Source organism: Malaclemys terrapin, chromosome 19 (genome assembly GCF_027887155.1).
Source record: "Malaclemys terrapin pileata isolate rMalTer1 chromosome 19, rMalTer1.hap1, whole genome shotgun sequence".
NCBI classification, from domain to species: Eukaryota; Metazoa; Chordata; order Testudines; family Emydidae; genus Malaclemys; species Malaclemys terrapin.
The window spans coordinates 2,992,679-3,013,340 of record NC_071523.1 but is presented as its reverse complement, the minus strand read 5'-3'; the positions used below and the strand labels follow the sequence as shown (position 1 = coordinate 3,013,340).

The following is a 20,662-nucleotide window of genomic DNA, read 5'->3' as shown; positions in this document are numbered from 1 at the left end:
CTCCACAAGTTCCATAGCCTCCTCACCCAGATGCCCAAGAACGCGGGGGGCGGGGGGGGGAGGCGCCTCCAGGCACCCAACCACTCCACCCCAGAGGACTGCCCAAGCAACAGAAAGCTGGCATTCAATACATTTTGAAGTTCAGTGTGGCCTTGTCCTTCCCTCCTCCACTCATCCACAACTCCACCCGGTGCTTCCCTCCTCCCCACCCCTCCCGGGCTACCTTGGCAGTTATCCCCTTATTTGTGTGATGAATTAATAAAGAATGCATGATTTTGAAACAATAATGACTTTATTGCCGCTGCAAGCGGTTATCAAAGGGGGGATGGTGGTTGGCTTACAGGGAAGTAGAGTGAACCAAGGGGGTGGGTTTTCATCAAGGAGAAACAAACAGAACTGTCACACTGTAGCCTGGCCAGTCATGAAACTGGTTTTCAAAGCTTCTCTGATGCGCAGCGCACCCGGCTGTGCTCTTCTAATCGCTCTGGTGTCCGGCTGCGCATAATCAGCAGCCAGGCGATTTGCCTCAACCTCCCGCCCCGCCATAAACATCTCCCCCTTACTCTCACAGCTACTGTGAAGCACACAGCAAGTAGCAATAACAATTGGAATATTGGTTTCGCTGAGATCTAGCCAAGTCAGTAAACTGCGCCAGCGTGCTTTTAAACGTCCAAATGTACATTCTAGCACCATTCTGCACTTGCTCAGCCTATAGTTGAACAGCGCCTGACTACTGTCCAGGGTGCCTGTGTATGGCTTCATGAGCCATGCCATTAAGGTGTAGGCTGGGTCCCCAAGGATAACTATAGGCATTTCAACGTCCCCAACAGTTATTTTCTGGTCTGGGAAGTAAGTCCCTTCCTGCAGCTGGTCAAACAGACCAGAGTTCCTGAAGATGCAAGCGTCATCTATCTTTCCCGGCCATCCCACATTGATGTTGGTGAAACGTCCCTTGTGATCCACCAGTGCTTGCAGCTCCACTGAAAAGTACCCCTTGCGGTTTATGTACTGGCTGCCAAGGTGGTCCGGTCCCAAGATAGGGATATGTGTTCCATCTTTCGCCCCACCACAGTTAGGGAATCCTACTGCAGCAAAGCCATCCACTATGACCTGCACATTTCCCACAGTCACTACCCTTGATAGCAGCAGCTCAGTGATTGCGTTGGCTACTTGGATCACAGCAGCCCCCACAGTAGATTTACCCACTCCAAATTGATTCCCAACTGACCGGTAGCTGTCTGGTGTTGCAAGCTTCCAGAGGGCTATCGCCACTCGCTTGTGAACTGTGAGGGCTGCTCTCACATTGACATTCTTGCGCTTTAGGGCAGGGGAAAGCAAGTCACAAAGTTCCATGAAAGTGCCCTTACACACTTACACAAGTTTCGCAGCCCCTGGGAATCATCCCAGACCTGCAACACTGAGCAGTCCCACCAGTCTGTGCTTGTTTCCCGGGCCCAGAATCGGCGTTCCACAGCATGAACCTGCCCCATTACCACCATGATGTCCAAGTTGCCTCCATGTCCTCATCACTATCGTGATCCCGCTGTCGTTGCCTCCTTGCCTGCTTTTGAAGGTTCTGCACATACTGCAGGATAATGTGTGAGGTGTTTACAATGCTCACAACAGTGGCGGTGAGCTGAGGGGGCTCCATGCTTGCGGTGGTATGGCGGCTGCAGGAAAGCAGAGTTGCAGTGGAAGTGGTGGAGGACAACAGATGCCACAAGAATAGATATTTATACCAAACGACGAGAGGACCTGAGAGGTGGATTAATGGCACCAGGAGAGCAGTGTTGCAGTGGAAGCGGTGGAGGACAACAGTTAGCACCACGCACACATTCCTGGGAGCCCATGACAGACAATATGGAGAAATTCGCTATCGAGACACGAGCAGGAGAGCAGAGTTGCAGTGGAAGCGGTGGTTGGATGATGACGGTTAGCAGTCCAACTGCACTGGCTGCTGCATGGAAAAAAGGCGCGAAACGATTGTTTGCCATTGCTTTCACGGAGGGAAGGGCGACTGACGACATGTACCCAAAACTACGCGCGACAATGTTTTTGCCCCATCAGGCATTGGAAGCTCAACCCAGAATTCCAATGGGCAGCGGAGACTGCGGGAACTATGGGATAGCTACCCACAGTGCAACGCTCCGAAAGTTGACTCTAGCCACGGTACTGTGGACGCACTCCGCCGACTTAGTGCGCTTAGTGGGGACACACACTGTATAAAATCGCTTCCTAAAAATTGACTTCTATAAATTTGACCTAATTTCATAGTGTAGACATACCCTTAGAGTCTTTGAAGACTGCAGGCTTCCTGCACTACTTATTAACTTACACCTATGCCTCACCTAGCAAATACCTATACCTATTTGCTAGAGACAGCTCTACATAAAAAATTGGGCAGTGTTCAAAATGTACTCGAGCAATACACTGGGGTCAGAGTCCCTTGTTAAATGGGGCTGATATAAATCACTTCCATGTGTTTCACTCAGCTGCTGCAGCCAGCGTGCCCGCGTCAGTGAAGGCCCACAGGGGCTTTGTCTAGACTGGAAAAACCCCTCCCCTGCTAGAAAACGTTTTAAATGAGACATTTCCTATCTAGCCCAACTTCAGACACGCTTTTGCCCTTAGCACGAACAAGGACAGTCTAGTCCACATGTGACAACAGCTGTCCCCGGTTAAATGCATGGTATGGTAATTTAGTAACCTTGAGGGGAGTAGTGAAACATATTAAAACCTGGAGTGAACAGGGAGTGGAGAGCTGAAGATCGGGGACACTCAGCACCAGGGCTGGAGCAATGCCAAGGGGCAGCGCCAGCGCAGGGCTGAACCAGCTGACAACAACGTTATCTGCAAGACAAGGCGGGTGAGGTAATCTCTTGTATTGGACCAACTTCTGCTGGGGAGAGAGACACACTGTGGACCAACACAGAGCTTGGCAAGTCTGTAAGACTGATTGCCTGGGGGCCGGGCCCCCTGCAACAGGGGCTGGAAGAGCCCGCAGCTCTGGGAACCCTGGCGCCTGCAGGGAACCCAGGGCGGGCTGCAGCGAGACGTGGGGGCAGGTTGTGTGCGTGTGCAGGGCGATGCCAGGGGCGGAGGGTCGCGGGGGGAGCAGGGTGCAGGGCGATGCCAGGGGCACGGTGGCCCGGGTGCAGCGCGATGCCGGGGCCGCGGGGCTCCAGGGGTCCCGGGCGCAGGGAGTCCCGCGGAGCCGGCCCGAGCGCGCCCACGGGGGAAAGGAGCAGCGGCCCCCCCCCGGGTCCGGGCTGAGGGCTCTTGGCGGCCGGGGCCAGCCGCGGTCACTCACCCGCGCGGGCTCCTCCATGCGGCGGCGCCGGGAGGCAGCCGGGGCCGCTTGGGCCCCGGGAGCGGCGCTAGGGACAGCGGGGGGCGGGGCTACGGGAGTCATAGCAACGGGACCTTCTATTCTGATGCAGACGGGAAGTTTTGCGTCTGAGCGGCGGGAGTCATGGCAACGGAACGAACCATTCTTACGCCTGCGGGGGTCGCCCCGCCTCTAGCCTGCCACAATCAGCCTGCTCTTGGAACCTTCCACCCCGTTGCCTCAGTTACGCGCCTTCCCTGCCGGGGCCCCAGCCCCTCCCCGCTATAGCGCCACTCCCAGTGCGCTCCCCCGTCCCATTCCCCCCGAGGGCCAGGCAGCTCCCCAGCGACACCCCCCATACCGCGTCTCTGCCAACACAGGACTAGGACGCGTTTCCCTTGCAGGAGTAACACCCAGAGACCCCAGCCAGGACTGGGTCCCATTGTGCTATGTTCAGAGGAAGACACTAATTTATTTTTTAAATCATATCATTTGAAACAATCAAGCTGTACACACAGCTAACAGCTGTACCCCCAGGGGGGCTGGAACAATCTGTATAGTGGGGTGCAGAGAACCATTGAACCAAACTGTAAACCCTGGCTATGATGGAAACCACTTCAAGCCAGGGGGTGCAGCAGCCCCCCCAATACTCCTAGTTCCAACTTCCAGCATCTATGGTAGCCCCATGGTCTCAGTGTCACCCTCATCCTGCCTTCCATCCTCACTATTGTTTTTTACATTGTTACATCAGATTTCAAAGCAGATTGACATCTCTTCGTGGCAGGCCTTGCAGAATTATAGTATTTTTTAAAGTTTCCCAACTTACACCTATGCTCTTGGATTCAAATACTTCTGCACATTATACCTTACTTACTAGGGTCCTAATTCTATGACCGTTGAAGTCAATGGGAAAATTTTGGCCCTTCGCAGAATCAAGACACCTGCCAAAACCCAGGGCTGGTTCTGAAGACTTAGCTTGTATGGATTTGTTTTGGACAAAGGTCTAAATATGTTTCTGCCTTTGGTTTCATGCCCAGGGTCCACTAAGTAGAGGGAAATAGCCTTCCTCAACCAGATCAAACAGGCGGCATCTGATTTGGGGGGAATGGTTGGTCACAAAGAACTCTGCTTCATTCCACAGAGCCGTCTCCCCAGTTGACGCCTGCCCAAGAAAGGCTGATGATGTTTCCAGGCTGTCACATCGTGTACTCTGCCTGTCTGGTCTACCTTTTTCTCCTGCCCGTTGTCCGTTTTGTCTATTTGGACGAAGTTCTCCAGGGCAGGGGCTCTCTGCATAGTGCCCAGCACAATGGGTCTCCATTCTTGGTTGGTCCCTTGGTATTACTATAATAAATAGCAACCTCAGCAATAGGCGGAGCAGTCAAAAAGATTTTAAAAATTACCTGTGATATAAAATTATTCTACTTAACTGCCAGGGGGCAAATTTGTCACGTATGCATGGAAGATATAAGTACAGCTATGCTATGTCTTAACTTAGGAAGTTCCTTCAAGAGGAAATGTAGCCAAACTCCAAACTTGGAGACAATGGAACTTTCTGTGCCTACGTCCTGTAGATAACTAACTGCTTGGTTTGCAAAATAACGCAAGGGGGGAGCAAGTAGATGAACAATAAGGGGTCATAAGAGGGGCAGATACATGTAGCTTGCTAATTATGTATGGTAATGATAGCAAATTTTGGCCAATCATAGAGCGATAGATTATCATAGTCAACTGCATACAATACTTTGGTGTAAGTGTTTTCTTTGTTCTTGCTGACTTATGAGCTCGAACCCAATTGCAATTGAAATAAACGGATCGCCCCTCCCAGGGCTCCTTGCTTGATTAGCTGTGTCCATCTCTCCTTATTCCTCAGCTGGAATGGACAGGAATTTCTATGACACCTGCATTAAGATATATCTGCCCTTGTGACTTGTCTCCTAATTGCTCTTGGTCATCCATAGTCACTCTTCTGCCTAACCTCCAGGCTCATAACATTCCTCGTTTGCTGCTTCATCTCTGCCTCCCTTCCCCTTCCCCACCCCATATTCTCATTTCTCACTTTCATCTCCTCCTTGCCCACCAGCTCTAGTTTTCTCTCTACTTCCACACTCCTCTTCTGCTCTATCTTCCCACAAGCCTATCCCCACCTCCTCCTCTCTCCTTTGATGTTTCCCCCAACCCAGGTTCTCCCATTATCCCTTCCCTTCTCCCACCACCATGCATGACCTCTTCACTGGGGGGAGAGGGATAGCTCAGTGGTTTGAGCACTGGCCTGCTAAACCCAGGGTTGTGAGTTCAATCCTTGAGGGGGCCACTTAGGGATCTGGGGCAAAATCAGTACTTGGTCCTGCTAGTGAAGGCAGGGGGCTGGACTCAATGACCTTTCAAGGTCCCTTCCAGTTCTAGGAGATGGGATATCTATTTACTGTTCTTTTTGCTCCCATTGCAACCTGTATTTCCTCTACCATCATTGCCTGCACTGCTGCTCTATCCTGTGGTGGCCTCTCTTTCTCCCACACTTCCCCACACCCATCATGCTCAAAGCTTCTCTCCCAGTCCTGTTGCTTCCAACAGCCCATCCCCACTCTTCATCTTTACTTCCCTCAAAAGAAACTGCTTTCTTCTATCTCCTTCTCCATGTTGTTATTTACTGCCCCCATTCTCCTCAAATCTTCCCCATCCTACTTCCTCTTCAATTCAAACTCCCCACTCTTCTCCTCTTATTACAATTTCCCATCTTTGGGAACCTGCTGTTCCTTCCAACCCCATAACCTCTAACAATGCTGAGCCATGAATCAACACTCCTACTCATCAAAACAGCCGCTCACTCACCTTCCCCCTCTCCAATATCCACCTCATCTCCTTTAACAATGTTCATGTATCTCCTTCACCCCATCCTGGCATTTGCTCCTTCTGTGATTTCCAATTCATCGACATTCAAGACTTCTCAACCCCTCTTCCCAACTCTGCTGACAACTTTCTCTACTCAGCACTCTCCTACCATGTGGTTCATCCCTCCAACCCCAATCCTGGCCCACCCCAACAGCTGCTTCCTCCACTCCCTCCCATGCTGCTGAGCGTTTCTGGTGCAAATCCCATGATCCTGTTAAGTTCCTCCACTGCACATTTGTTGTCACTTCATTTGATTCTACCGACTTGCTAGCCAAGCAGCACTTCTTCTCCATTCTGACTCCCAAACCCATACCAAAAAACTATCATTTGGACTCCCTCCTTAAACTCCTATGAATCACACATGACTTTTCTGAAAAGGATTGGCAAGATGAGTCAGGGCCCCCCATGAAATCACTGAAATTGAAGCACTCTCATCTGCTTTTTTCATCTACTCTCTCCACCAATCCCATGCTACCCTTCATACTGATTGACCTTGTCCTGTTTTCACCACTTCCTCTGTCTCACTCTCTTCAGGTTCATTCCCTCCCAGTATAAGCACTCCTTAACTGTTCAGTCTCCTGCCAGTTGAGTGTGATATACAAAAGCCACTGCTTCCAGGAATTTTTGATGGTCTTGGAATGAGCAGAGGCCACCTTGAGGAATTTTGAATTTCTCTATTAGTAGTTGAACTCTCAACCTCAGGGTCACATTCGATTTCCCTTAAAAAAAAAACAAAAACCCACCAGTGAGTCTGTTCAACATAATTTAAATTAACTTCCATGTTGCCCACAGAGGTACAGCTAACTGCAGTTACCACCTCTCCTCACAGTATGTTAGAACAGTAATTAAGGAATGTGTTTCAAGGTGAACATACCAATACAGTACATGAAAGCAGAATTTAAAGTAAGGGGTGAGTGAGTCCTCGCAGCAGGGATGATGCCTGTGGGATGGCTATGATTGGTGGCAATCTCTCCATGCTCCACAGCATGCATTTCCTTGACCTTGTGTCACGTATTGGCACCACATGGCAGAAGATTATACCATTTTGCAAGGGTGACGAACCCATTAGCCAGCTTTTATTCCACCTTGGTCCCTTCGCCCACCAAGGATATTAGTTGGCAGCTGTGAGCACAGGCATGGTTCATGGACATCCCTGATGCCTGCCCCTTCTTCAGACAGAGAGACCTGGGCACACGCCTACCTCCATTGTGCCAGGTAACAGCTCCCTTTCACATCCTCCAGAATCTTCTGACGAGGTTCTAGCTGTACTTTCCCTCAACATCTACTCCTCTATGGACTTCCTCTCTGTGGCTCCATAAAATCACAAGACCTCCTCATCAACCTCCTTCTGTTACTAGCCAAAATGGTCATTTACCAAACCAGGAAGTAGCTTGACAGGGAGGTTTACTGCAATTGCAGGGACTACTTCTGTTCCATCACTGTCTCACATCTGGAAAGAGTTCCTCTGACTTCTTCACCTCCTTTGTGACGCTATGGGTACTGTCCAGGGTTCTCTACTCAGTGTCCCCATATGGTTCCCATTTTACATCTTTGATTGAATCCCCACCTTCCTGTTTAATCCATTTGTTGTCCCCTGTCTCTGTGACCCCTCTCCCATTTAAGGGGGTGAGGGGGGAGGAATTTTGTTCTGGTGACCTCTGCCCACTCTTCTGGGATTTCAAAAGGGATTGCTACATGGAGTTTTGAAGAAGCAGAAACTGTAACATGCACACATCTATCCCTTGCTTCCCTACCCCAACACAAGGAGAGGATTAGGGAAACATCCCTCTCCTCTCTACAAACTCGCACAATACCATCCTTAGGGGAATGTTTTCATTTCAGTGTTTTTGTTTTTGTTTTTACATAAGCAGCAAATAACTTGTGAAGTCATGTATGAAGTCTATGTTGGATGTTCACACTTTTTACCTCATACACAATGCCTCAGATAGTGTTTTCCTCCATTTACTGCAGTGAGATTTCCTCCAGTTCCACTCACACCCTCACAAAGTTCAATTTGTTTCTGATCATTCAGAGCTAGAACAAGCTGGTCCTTTCCTTTCAGAGTGTTGTTTATCTATAAATGCAGTGTGTTGAGACTGAAGATGGCTCACTATCTTCTCCTCTATTTCCATGCCTTGTGCTATTTCTTCATTAGAAAGTGATAATTTAGTTTCCGAGTCTTTGGTTACAAGAAGAACAGATGTTCTCCGTGAATCAAGGACATTTGCTATCACCACCTGATGACGATATGTCTCCAGAGCCTTCCGTGATTTATCAATTAAGATGGAGGGATCAGTTTCCAACTTAAAGGAAATAACAAATGCTTCAGGAGCCCATTCTTTGACTAGAGGAGACAGCATTTTTGGCACCATCTTCATCGTGATCTGCATTGGGGGAAAAAAAATTCAGTAGATGCTAGAAGTTTCAGTACACGTTAGTATGACATTTAAATATGAGAGAAAGACAGCGAATAGGGATGTACCAGCTTCACATCACTTTATGCTTAACGGTTCTGGGCTGAGTTTTACACTTAGGAATTGTTTCCAAAATGCCATTCTGCTAAACCTTACTAAGGAGGATCAAAGGTGTCATTAATGTACCTGCACAGTGAAACTCATTTTGGGTACCAGTTTGGATCTGCTTAGCAGACAAATTAGCACAAATGCAAGCTCCTGCTATCCAGAAGCTAAATTAATCCCTAGTCTATTACTGGGGGAGAAGTAACCACAACGTTATAACAATAATTCTGTTTGAAACTGAATTTTCAAACCTATAAAATACACATACATAATCAGATGTACTTGAAAACTGGTATTGCAGTTCAGGAAGTGAGATCTATGGTACAAATTTGGGGTCATTTGGTGAAGGAGTTCCCAAGATACAGTCCTCCAAAAAATGCAGACGCTTCAGAGGGGCTGAGCTGGACTATAGAAGCCAGCCCACAGCCAAGCCTTGTTTAGGGGGAGGGATAGCTCAATGGTTTGAGCATTGGCCTGCTAAACCCAGGGTTGTGAGTTCAATCCTTGAAGGGGCCACTTGGGGATCTGGGGCAAAATCAGTACTTGGTCCTGCTAGTGAAGGCAGGGGGCTGGACTCGATGACCTTTCAAGGTCCCTTCCAGTTCTAGGAGATGGGATATCTCCATTTAAAAAAAAAAAAAAAAAAATCTTATTTAAATAACAAGGGAAATTAACAATCACAACTGTATTAAGATGGAGTTATGGTTCCAGATACTCCACAAGGTCCAATGCTTCTCATGCCCAAAGGCTACATGAGATGCTGATTCTCACTGCAGCAAGTCTGAAAGAGGGCTCAATTTGGAGCTGAGAGCGAGGAAGTACCAAGATGTCAGGAGACAAAGGGTTCGTGTCAAGGCAAGCCCAAGACCGGGTTCAGCATTGAGAGCTGAGTGGAACTAGAAGTATTGGAGTTGGTATCTATTTGAATGATCTACACTCAAGATTCCTGGTGAGGAGTTGTGGGTCTTAGTAACTGCCAGGAAGATGGGCTAAAGAGACTGGGCTTTGGGTACTGCTTTGTGTGGACTTAGCACTGGAGTACCCTGGAAGGTATGGGAACAAATATGGCCTGTCCAGAGGACCAAAAGAAGCTGCGGACCACCACAGGATCGAGACAGACATCACCAGAGGGTGTTACAGGAGGAAAGCTTGCTAGGTCATGGCCATCCAACAGGGGGCACATTTGCAGTAAGTCCCTTCTACAGTGAATAGCCTTTGTTCAATTAATAGGGGATGAGATTAAATAGTTGCAAAATGTATTTTAATGGATGAGATAATCTGAAATACTTGGATTCCCCTAAGTAAATATCCTAGTATTGATTGAATAGGAGCTCAAGCTGTTGGTTGCCCACAAGAACCTTTTCCACGGATTATCATACCACCACAACATTGTTTACTGGAGATTAATAGAAGCAATTGTTTGTTTTTAACAGGAGAGTCTTTTGAAGTGGAGGGAGTCTGTGGTCCAAATGGCAATCTGACCATTCTGGGTCACCAGGTCTGGAATTGTGAAGACAGAAATTTCTTCTGATAGTTGCAGCAGATCTGAGAACTACTGTTGCCTTGCCCAGGCCAGGCCAGGCCAATCATAACATTTAGACTTGAGAATTCCCCATGAAAAGCATGGATGAAATGCATCCAAGATGGACTGATTGTCTGCTCCTGCCCGGGAGCAAAACCTAAGGCATTTGGAGTTGTCTTGTTGCAAAAAGTTTTATGTCTGGATACCCCCACCAGGATATAAACTGGCCGTGGGGAAGTTTAGGCTTGAAATTAGACGAAGGTTTCTGACCGTCAGAGGGGTGAAATATTGGAACAGCCTTCCGAGGGAAACGGTGGGGGTGACGGACCTGTCTGGTTTTAAGATTAAGTTAGATAAGTTTATGGAGGGAATGGTTTAATGGGATAACGTGAGTTTCGTCAAAGGAACAGCGTGCCATCGCTGGTAAATAGTATAATGGCCAATGAGAGTCTGGCTGGAGAATCTTGCCTACATGCTCGGGGTTCTACTGATCGCCATATTTGGGGTCGGGAAGGAATTTTCCTCCAGGGTAGATTGGCAAAGGCCCTGGAGGTTTTTCGCCTTCCTCCGCAGCATGGGTCGGGGATCGCTAGCTGGAGGACTCTCTGCTAATTGAAGTCTCTAAACCACAGGATTTGGGGACTTCAACAGCAGAGTCAAGGGAAAGGGTTAATATAAATATAAATATAAATTAATGGAGATATCCCATCTCCTAGAACTGGAAGGGACCTTGAAAGGTCATCGAGTCCAGCCCCCTGCCTTCACTAGCAGGACCAAGTACTGATTTTTCCCCAGATCCCTAAGTGGCCCCCTCAAGGATTGAACTCTCAACCCTGGGTTTAGCAGGCCAATGCTCAAACCACTGAGCTATCCCTCCCCCCCTCCCCCCGTTGGGACGGCTTTGTGGCCTGCATCATGCGGGAGGTCAGACTAGATGATCATAATGGTCCCTTCTGACCTTAAAGTCTATGAGTAGATGTTGTTTGCAATCAAGTCCTTGAGTGCCCACTTATAATGATGATGCAAGTCTGATCTGCTAATACAGTAACTCCTCACTTAACATTGTAGTTATGTTCCTGAAAAATGCGACTTTAAGTGTAACGATGTTAAACGAATCCAATATCCCCATAAGAATGAATAAATAAATAAGTGAACGGGGGGGGGAGGGGGAGATTAGGGTCTAGGGAAAATTTTTTTTGCCATACAGTACAGTTCTATAGTTGGGAGGTGCCCTGCCTTACCCCACACAGGCACAGCCCACTGGCACTGGAGACAATGAGCCAGGCAAGGAGGCTGAAGGTGCTGTAGACTAGGAGAAGCACGTTGTGCAGCAGCAGCAGCGGCAGCTTCCCCTACTCTGCAAGCACCAGGGGTGGGGGGGGCTCAACCCTCAGCCCGCCCACTCCACCGTTCCCCCAAACTCCCAGCTTTAACCCGCCTCTTCCCACCCATCCCCCTTTACTCCACACACCGCATCCTCGCTCCTCCCTTCTGCCCACGGCAATCAGCTGGCTTGCAGCGTTAAGGAAGCAGAGGAGGGAGGGGAGCTTGCACGCAGAGTCCTCGCTCCTCCCCCCTCCCTCCTGAACGCCGCAAGCCAGCTGATTGCCACGGGCAGAAGGCGGGAGGGAGAAAAGGGAGAAGGCATTGATCTGCGGAGTCTGCCGGCCGGGGGGGCCTAGGGGAGCTGATGGGGGGCTGCCAGCTGTGGACAAAGCAGGCAGCCAAATGATGTTATAGCAAAGCATTGCACAACTTTAATTGGAGCATGTTCTGTAATTGAGCAGGGATCTAAGATCAAAACAGTGTTAAGCGAGAGGACGTTAAGTGGGGAGTTACTGTGTGTTGTCCTTGCCTGTAAAAGTGAAGAGCTATGGGACACATTTGGTGTACCTTGCAACACTCCCACAAAGCCATGGCCTCTTTGCAGTTGGCTGGATTTGCTCCCTTGCTTGTTCACATAAAACACTGTCAGTAAGTGCCTGAAACACTCTGTCCTGAAAGTGGGGAAGAAATTCAGGAATGCTGAAACAGTTTTTCTCACAGAAATTCTACCTACGTTCTGCCTACATTAGAAGTATCAGAATAAACTGTGATCAACAGAGCTCCTGAGTTCACTGCCACATTCAGACTACTACATGAGGGACAGGAACACCTCCTTGGAGAGTGTTATATTCTCATAAACATATTGTCTGTATTTGGTATGCAGCGCATTCTTAATCAGTGTTGTCCAGTTCTCACCTTAGGTGAGCATAAGAAGTTACGTATGTTGCCAAACCCATAAGGCCCATCAGCTTGAGAAAGAACATCACTGGAGTTGTCCTGCAATATATCTATTGCTGTTAGGATTGTAAAATATCTTTCTTCTGGGAAAAAAGTTCTGCCTTTTTGAGAATCCAGAATTGCCTCAATAAAAGATATGATCTGGATTGGAGTTTTGTGTGAGTCTTCCAGTTTATCTTGAGCCAAAGTGTTAGGAACTCATGTTTGCGACATAGCTATTGTTAGAACTTCCTGTGAGGAAACACTAATGAACCAATCATCTAAGTAAGAGTAGATCTGGAAAACCTGATCTCTCTTGCAGTAGATCCTGCATCTTTTAGTTTCTCTGGAAACCTCATCTGTTCTAGAGCTAAAGAGCCCTTCCCCATCAAATGGAAAGTCTTTTACTTGGGTTCTTGTCTCTGAAGGGAGTCAGAACGACTGCAGACTCCAAAGGTGCCTCAAGGTGATCACAGACGCTAATGCTCTGGATGTCATATCTGAAGAATTGAAAGATGCTCTCAATCAAGTGAACTTTGGTAATCAATCTGTTGTCTAGTTTTGTCTGCTCTTCCGGCAGTAACTGTGCAAACTATACTCCTGTGCAGAATTTATGTCCTCCACAGATTTCTTTGCTTTCCCGCAGTAAAATGACTTTCTCACAGGGAAGCAAAGGGAAGCCACAAGAGTGGTCATGCAACCCTGCCCAGCAGTATGTTTCAGGTGCCCAGGGCAGCTGGCAGAGAGGTAAATCACTGTGGGGCAAGGGACGGACTAGGGAAGACCCAGCTGGTGGCTCCTACCCTGGGCTCAGCTGCTGGTTCCGGCTGGGCTGGGGAGGATGGGACTTCCTCTTCCCCTGCACGACATCCCAGGCCGTGTCAGACCCACTCCCAGATTTCTCCCCCCACTGTAGGAAGCTCTGCAAACTCTATTCCCACACACACAACAGCAATTCCTGCTCCCATCGCTCCTCTGCTGCAGTGGGAGGGATCACTGTACACGAAGCTGCTCCCCCATCTTCTCAACCCCTGTGCATCCAGACCCCCTCATACCCAGACCTTCCTGCTGAGCCTCACCCCCTGCACTCAGAACACGCCCCCCCCCGATGAGCCCCACTCCCCCTGCACCTGGTCTACCCTGCTGAGCCACCCACACCTGGATCCCCACCCAACCGAGTCCCCAACCAACTGTATCTGTGTCCCCATCCCACTGAGCCCCACTCTCCCAGCATCTGGACCCCCCCCGCTAAGCTCCCCACACCCAGACCCCCCTGCCGAGCTCTATCCCCTCCCACACCCAAACCACCCACACTGAACCCCAACCACCTTCACCTGGACCCCCTGCAGAGTCCCATTACCATTGCACCCAGAACCCCCCAACAAACCCCTGTGCATCCAGATCTCCCCTGCACCTGGATCACCCACTGAGCAGCCCACAACCAGAATGCGCCACACAGAACCCTCTCAACCCACCCCTAGATTCCCCCACACTAAGCCCCTCCACACTTGGATCCTGCCTTGCTGAGCCTGCCTGCCTACATCTGGTGCACCTGGCATGGAGGGGCAGGGCCTAGAGTGTTTCTGGGGTAGGCCCTGTCCTCGCACTGTGTCAGGACTGGGTGCAGCCTCACTGCTGAGTCTGTGTCTCAGGGGGAGCTGCACAGTGATCTCCCACCTCTGTGAAGCCAGTGGACTGTGCTCCCCAATGCCATGCTGAAGCCTCCATATTTATTTGACAAATAAAATTTGCATAATTTTAAAATACTGTGCACAAAATTTTTAAATTTTTTGGCAGAGAATGCCCTCTGGAGTAAAACTATCTTCTCCCATAAGTGATATTGATAGCTTGGACTGGCTGATAACTGGCATGTGGCAGAGAATACCCTTCTACCAAGAGCACCTAATTTCTTACTCTTTTTATTTGAAAAGGTACAGCAGACTTGACTGCCTTTAGGTCTTTGCAGGGCCACTTACCGTTACCACTGAACCTGCATAGGGCTGGACTAACCAGAAGCTCTGAGGCAGTTGGTATAACTGGTCAGCTTTTTTTTTAAAAAAAATTGTTGGTCCAGATGCTGGATTTAATCCAGTATTTTTTGCTGGTTGGAACAAACCATCTAGGACTGACTGGGATAATTTTACTTCTAGTAGGTGAATCCAGAATATCAAAAACTGGGTATGTGATTTCCTCTAATACAACAGAAGGGATGTTCAGGGTTGTAGCCATCCTTTCTATAATGTTATGCTGTCTATAAATTTGTATTTTCTGGAAGAAGATGCTCCCACATTGTCATCCAGTGATATCTGAATCTCCACATCCATATCCGTGTGTTCATCAGGACCTTCTATTTCTTCTTTGGGGAGTATCTAGGATTAATGAAGGAGACCTTTCTTTTGGTATTAGCAAGAGTGGTGGAACCTTTCCGCTGAATCTTGTGAGAGCAGGCTCCTTTAATAGCTGCCTGGAGGAAGGCCAAACCAGCCCCATTGCCTGTGGAGATCATAATCCATGGGTGAAGGTGAATTTGAGGGCTGAAAGAACTGGAAGACTTGAGAACTTAGATTCCCTGATTTGTTCCCTGGATATCAAACTGGTTTGGAGGAACGAGGGGAGTCGGGCATGTGAGCACTTCAGCAGGCACTGCTATTAGAAAGTTCCATCAGTCCAAGCTTCACTGTTTGCACATCCCAACAGTGTACATATACAGAGGCTACTCAAAGAAGAATTAATAAATACAGAAGACAGCTTCTGGAAGGAAAGAGCATCTTGCTTCATTCTTCAATGATCCCTTCAGGCTACATACAGAAAACAGCTAACTCTGCAGCCTGCTAGTATAAGTCTAGGTCTCAGAGGTTAGGGCACTGGACTAGGAATCAGAAGGACTGGGTTCTATTCCCAGCTCTATCACTAACCTACTGTGTGATCTTAAGCAAATCACTTCCCCTCTCTGCATCTCAGTTTTCCTTCTCACCTTTTGTCTAATTTGTCCAGCTAGACTATAAACTATTCAGAACAGGGACTGTCTCCTCCCTCATGTTTACAAAGAGCCTGTCCCAACTGGGACCCAATCTCAGCTGGGGCTTCCAAATGCTACCAGAATACAAATAACTAATAACGGAGAGTGAATTGTTGCCATGGAGGAATTACATGAGAAAGGATGATTAAAAAGGGAATCTGGAGATCTCAGTAAAATAACTACCTATCAAAAAGGAAGCCTTTAATAAAGGGGAGACTGGAGAACAAAACCACAGGAGGAAGAGACAGACCTAGGCTTTCATTGACTGCCAATCTAGTGAATAGGGATGACTGGTTTGGTAGATGCTATAGTGGTGCCATAGCACACAGTTTTCAAAGTGCTGAGCTGTTGTAAGGCCTCATAGCCCCTGTGAGACGAGTATTAACACTCCAGGTTTGTATAGGACTCTCAGACATACAGGAGTAAGTGACTTGCCCCAGGTAACTTAAGAAGTCAGTTTGAGATCAGGGACTATGGCCCAGGAGTCCTGGCTCCCCACAGAGCGCTAGTAACACGACGAATCAAGCAGCCAGATTTCGCTCCGCATCACACTTTTGGCAAGCAAGCTCCAACAAGGGACACAGAGCACGGCCCAGTGCCCAGAAGAAAATGCATCACCTGTAGGGGACCCTCAGAGGACTGGATCTTGTGCTCAGGCATCTCTGATGCTGGGATGTAGAAATCTGACACGGCTGCTGCCAGGTAGAACATCACACTGGAGCCTGTGGGGAAAGGAGCCAGGGTCACTGATGGCCCCAGGCAGGGCTGACCCCACCCCAGCAATGCCCGGAGCTCCCCGAACAGGGAGGACCCGTCTCCCACCCCCCACCAACGCCAGGGCCCCTCCCACACACGCTCATCCTAGCTCAGCCCCAGGGTCCATCTACCCCGGCAGTATCCGGCCAATGCGAGATACCCCGGCCAGGGCTGACCTCCCCCTAGTACCACGGCCCCAGGCCGGGACGCCCCAGCAGGGCGGCGGCCCCTCTCCCGGCCGCCCCGTACCGAAGGGCGCCAGGGCCCTGGCGGCAGCCCGCAGCAGCGCCAAGTACTCGGTGAGGCTGGTGAACTCGAGCGACAGGAGCGCGCCCGTCTCCTTGGCGCGCTGGTACCCGAGCAGCGCGGGCACGAGCCCCGGCAGCGCGTCTGGGTCAGCCGCGACGCTAGGCCCCGGGTGCACGCGCAGCGCGTCCAAGAGAGCGGGACCCGGAGGCGGGAGCGCGCGCGCCCAGGGGAAGGCGGAGCGCGCGCGATGCAGGAAGCAGACGCCGTATCCGGCGAAAACGAGGCGCTCGGCCGAGGCCGCCCCGCGCCGCCCGCTGCTGAAGTTCTCCAGAAAGCGCACGGCGCGTGCCTCCAGCGGCACCTGGGTCCCGCCCGACGTCACCAGCGCCACGCGCCGCCCGCGCTCGCGCTGCGCCTCTGCCCAGGCCCGCACGCGCTGCTCCGCCTCCAGCGCGGCCGGCCCGGGGCTGTCTGCGCTCGCCGCCGCCATGCCGGCTGGCGTGTCCGCTTCCGCACCGGAAGTTGCAACCCGGCCGCGCCCCGTCACGCCGGAAGCGCGTGGTTGCTCGGCAACGCGCCGCTTCCCGGCAACGTCGGCCGGGGCGGGAGTGGGAGGATGAACGTGCAGCAGCTGGTGCCCCTGGCTCTGCCCCGCGGGCGGCCGCTGAGCTGCGAGCTGTGCGGGGGCCCGGCCCAGCTGCGCTGCGGAGCCTGCCGCGTCACCTACTACTGGTGAGCGCCGGGCGCTGCGCCTCCGGCCGTCCGGTGCCCCTTCTCCCCGCAGAGCGCCCGGCCAGTCCCCTCCCCCCGGCGCTCTGCCCCCGCAACCTGGCAACCTCCCTCTCGCCCCCCCCCGCGTCCCCCGTCCCCTCCTCCGTGCCAGGCCCCTGGGTGCTGGGGATGCGACTGGCCTGACGTGGTTTCTACTGTATCGCGTTTGGTCCAGTGGCTCCCAGCGCGCCTGCCCCTGGGCTATCTCCAGTCTCAGTCCCTTTCCCGGCCCCCACCCTGTGACCCCTAGGGTTGCCAGGTGTCCAGTTTTCAACTAGAAAGTCCGGTCAGATGAACTGACCAGACACCAAAATCCGGTTACTGCGGGTGGGGGAGGCACTGGGTCATCAACCCCTGTCAGCCCCTACTTAGCTGGGGCCAACTCCTACTTGCTTCTCAGGTGCAGGCAGGCTCCTGTCCCAGCCCCAGAGCAGAGGGAGCCCAGCTTGGGGGGGTGTGGGAGGGAGGTGGAGAGGATTGAGAGACAACAAAGGGGGACGGGGGAGAGCAGTGAGTGACAGGGAGAGGAGGGAAGAGGAGCAAGCAGGGGGTAGGGCCTTGGTGAAAGGGGGGGTGGGGCCTTGAGGGCAGAGGTAGACAGTCCTGTGCTTCTGCTGGCCCCATTCCCTGCCCCGTGCCCTGCCCCAGACTCCTGGCCACCCCTATTCCCATTCACCCCCCCCCCCAGCACCCTACCTCAGACCCTGGGCTGCCCCCGTTCTCCATCAGTGCCATGCCCCAGACACTGGCCGCCCCAGTTCTCCTCCCCCCACACACACACACCATGCCCAAGCCATCTGGCCACCTCCATCCTTGTTTTCCCCTCTCCCAATGCCCTGCCCCTTATCTGCATTCTGATCCCCCTTCTCTGCCCCCCCCCCCGCCGCCAATGCCCTGTGACAACCGCTAGGCCATCTCCGTCCTCATTCCCCTCCCCCTCAATGCCCCGCCTTTGCCTCTCAGGTCACCTCACCCCTTTGTTCCCCTTCTCCCCCTTCCAAATGCCCTGCCGCAGCACACAGGCCCCCTACATTCTTGTTCCCCAACCCCAATGCCCTTCCTCCATCATCCCCAGCCACCTCCATCCTCATCCTTTTTCCATTGTTCTCAGCCCCTCAGTCACCCTGCCTTTCTCTGCCCATCCAGGAACCTACTCTTTCCTTGGGGATTTTTTCATCCCTGAATCCCCATCCCATTATCCAGGCACCCCTGTCCAACCCTGACCCTTCAGGTACCCTGATCTCATCCATTAGAACACTTCAGCCCTTCCCAACTTGGAGACACCTATGTGTAATTGCACATCTCACCCTAGGAGTGCCCCTTTCCTTACACCATTGAGGACCAAATCCCATGCACTGCTACAGACTAGGGACCGAATGGCTAGGCAGCAATTCTGCAGAAAAGGACCTAGGGGTTACAGTGGACGAGAAGCTGGGATATGAGTCAACAGTGTGCCCTTGTTGCCAAGAAGGCTAATGGCATTTTCGGCTGTATAAGTAGGGGCATTGCCAGCAGATTGAGGGATGTGATCATTGCCCTCTATTTGGCATGGGTGAGGCCTCATCTGGAGTACTGTGTCCAATTTTGGGCCCCACACTACAAGAAGGATGTGGAAAAATTGTAGTGTCCAGTGGAAGGCAACAAAAATTATTAGGGGGCTGGAGCACATGACTTATGAGGAGAGGCTGAGGGAACTGGGATTGTTTAGTCTGCAGAAGAGAAGAATGAGGGAGGATTTGATAGCTGCTTTCAACTACCTGAAAGGGGGTTCCAAAGAGGATGGAGATTCTAGACTGTTCTCAGTGGTGGCAGATGACAGAACAAGGAGTAATGTTCTCAAGTTGCAGTGGGGGAGGTTTAGGTTGGATATTAGGAAAAACTTTTTCACTAGGAGGGTGGTGACGCACTGGAATGCGTTACCTAGGGAGGTGGTGGAATCTCCTTTCTTATTGGTTTTGAAGGTCAGGCTTGACAAAGCCCTGGCTGGGATGATTTAGTTGGGGATTGGTCCTGCTTTGAGCAGGGGGTTGGACTAGATGACCTCCTGAGGTTCCTTCCAGCCCTGGTAGTCTATGACTCTATGACAGGTCCAGCAAATCTCTGTCTCTCCCAGGAAAGCCAAGTTCGACACAGATACAGCATACCTGACTCCGTGGGTACTCGGGTGCTTAGCACCCACCAGCAGCCAGCTCCCCCATTCCCCCAGTGCCTCCTGCCCGCCACAGATCAGCTGTTCCACAGCATGCTGGAAGGGGGAGGAGCAGGGATGGGGCGCGTTCCAGGGAGAGGACGGAAAGAGGCAGCGTAGGGGCAGGAAGAGGCGAGGTGGGGATGCAGCCTTGGGGGAAGGGGTAGAGTGGGAGGGGCGGAGCAAGAGCAGGAAGAAGCGGGAGGAACTTGGGGGAAGGGGTAGAGTGGGAGTTGAGCACCCGTCGGGTAGAGAGGAAGTCGGCACGTAAACCTGACTCCATTTGCGTAATCGAGACCTGCCAATATCCAGTGGCTGGAAGCTGAAGATAAATAAATTCAGACTATGGTGTAAATTTTTAGCCATGAGTGTAATTAACGGTTGGAACAATTTACCAAGGATTGTGATGGATTCTCCATCACTGGGAATGTTTAAATCAAAATTGGATGTTTTTCTAAAAGATCAGCTCACTTCAAACAAGAGATCAGACTACTTAAGCATAATTGTTTCTTCTGGCCTTATAGTCTATGAATTAAAATCGTAATTTAAATTCCTGCGCTAGACCTACAAACTCCTTAACAGACCGTTCTCTGGCTGCCTCAGCAACCCTCTCTGTGACTTTTCAAGATGGCTGTACCACACAGGAGCAGTTCAGTAGGACTGTCCATTGAAACTAGGATCCCCAAACTTTTCACATCATGCTCCCCCTTACCCTTATCTGCGCTCCCCTTGGGAGCTGGGGCCCGGAGTGGAGGTGGAGGGAGCACAGATAGGTAAGGGGGAGCATGATGTGAAAAGTTGGGGGCAGGGCTGGGGCCAGGAGTGGAGCTGCTGCCGAACTAGTTTTCCCCCATTCTGTCTGTGTCCATTTGGTTTTTCTTCCCTAAGTGTAGGACCTTACTTTTGTCTTTGTTGAATTTCATTTTATGGTCTATTGCTCAGTTCTCTATTTGAATAGAAATTCAATTAAAAATGCACAACTTTTTTTTTATTAAATAAAACTACTTAAAAGTGCTGGGAAAAATTATCAAAAAGTTTATAAAAAATGGTTTCAGAGTAGCAGCCGTGTTAGTCTGTATCCGCAAAAAGAAGAACAGGAGTACTTGTGGCACCTTAGAGACTAACAAATTTATTAGAGCATAAGCTTTCGTGGACT

At 50.8% G+C, this 20,662-nt stretch overlaps 3 protein-coding genes across 7 annotated transcripts in view; 1 reads left to right on the top strand and 2 right to left on the bottom strand.

Moving 5' to 3' along the window:
* Window positions 1-3,380, bottom strand: part of CCDC30 (coiled-coil domain containing 30) — a 123,038-nt gene extending 119,658 nt beyond the window's left edge. For all 3 annotated transcript variants that reach the window (XR_008442809.1, XM_054009324.1, XM_054009325.1), the window contains exon 1: window positions 3,311-3,380. Coding sequence is in view for 2 of the 3 variants with exons in the window: in XM_054009324.1 (XP_053865299.1) it covers window positions 3,311-3,328 (18 nt within the window). In the remaining variant the exon portion in view is untranslated. The remainder of the gene's footprint in view (window positions 1-3,310) is intronic.
* Window positions 3,381-6,970: 3,590 nt separating this feature from the next.
* PPCS (phosphopantothenoylcysteine synthetase) lies at window positions 6,971-17,037 on the bottom strand. Of its 3 annotated transcripts, none has more exons than XM_054009291.1 (3): window positions 16,548-17,037; window positions 16,161-16,264; window positions 6,971-8,604 (listed from the first exon to the last, which is right to left on the bottom strand). In XM_054009291.1, exons 1-3 carry the CDS (start codon window positions 17,035-17,037, stop codon window positions 8,245-8,247), a joined length of 954 nt encoding a protein of 317 aa, XP_053865266.1. In that variant the 3' UTR covers window positions 6,971-8,244. The 3 variants fall into 3 exon arrangements, with proteins under 3 accessions (XP_053865266.1, XP_053865268.1, XP_053865267.1); XM_054009293.1 differs by having other exon boundaries at window positions 16,981-17,002; XM_054009292.1 differs by having other exon boundaries at window positions 16,909-16,932.
* A 126-nt stretch (window positions 17,038-17,163) lies between these two features.
* ZMYND12 (zinc finger MYND-type containing 12) overlaps window positions 17,164-20,662 on the top strand; it is a 35,718-nt gene continuing 32,219 nt past the window's right edge. The window contains exon 1 of the mRNA XM_054009289.1: window positions 17,164-17,279. Within this exon, the coding sequence (XP_053865264.1) occupies window positions 17,164-17,279 (116 nt within the window). The remainder of the gene's footprint in view (window positions 17,280-20,662) is intronic.

Excerpts from the sequence above, each read along its gene's own strand:
- PPCS (XM_054009291.1), bottom strand. The coding sequence starts at position 17,037 with ATGGCGGCGGCGAGCGCAGACAGCCCCGGGCCGGCCGCGCTGGAGGCG. Across the intron at positions 16,265-16,547 it reads CAGGGCCCTGGCGCCCTTCG|GCTCCAGTGTGATGTTCTAC; the intron begins GTACGGGGCGGC and ends CTTTCCCCACAG. Across the intron at positions 8,605-16,160 it reads CCTCTGAGGGTCCCCTACAG|ATCACGATGAAGATGGTGCC; the intron begins GTGATGCATTTT and ends CCCCCAATGCAG.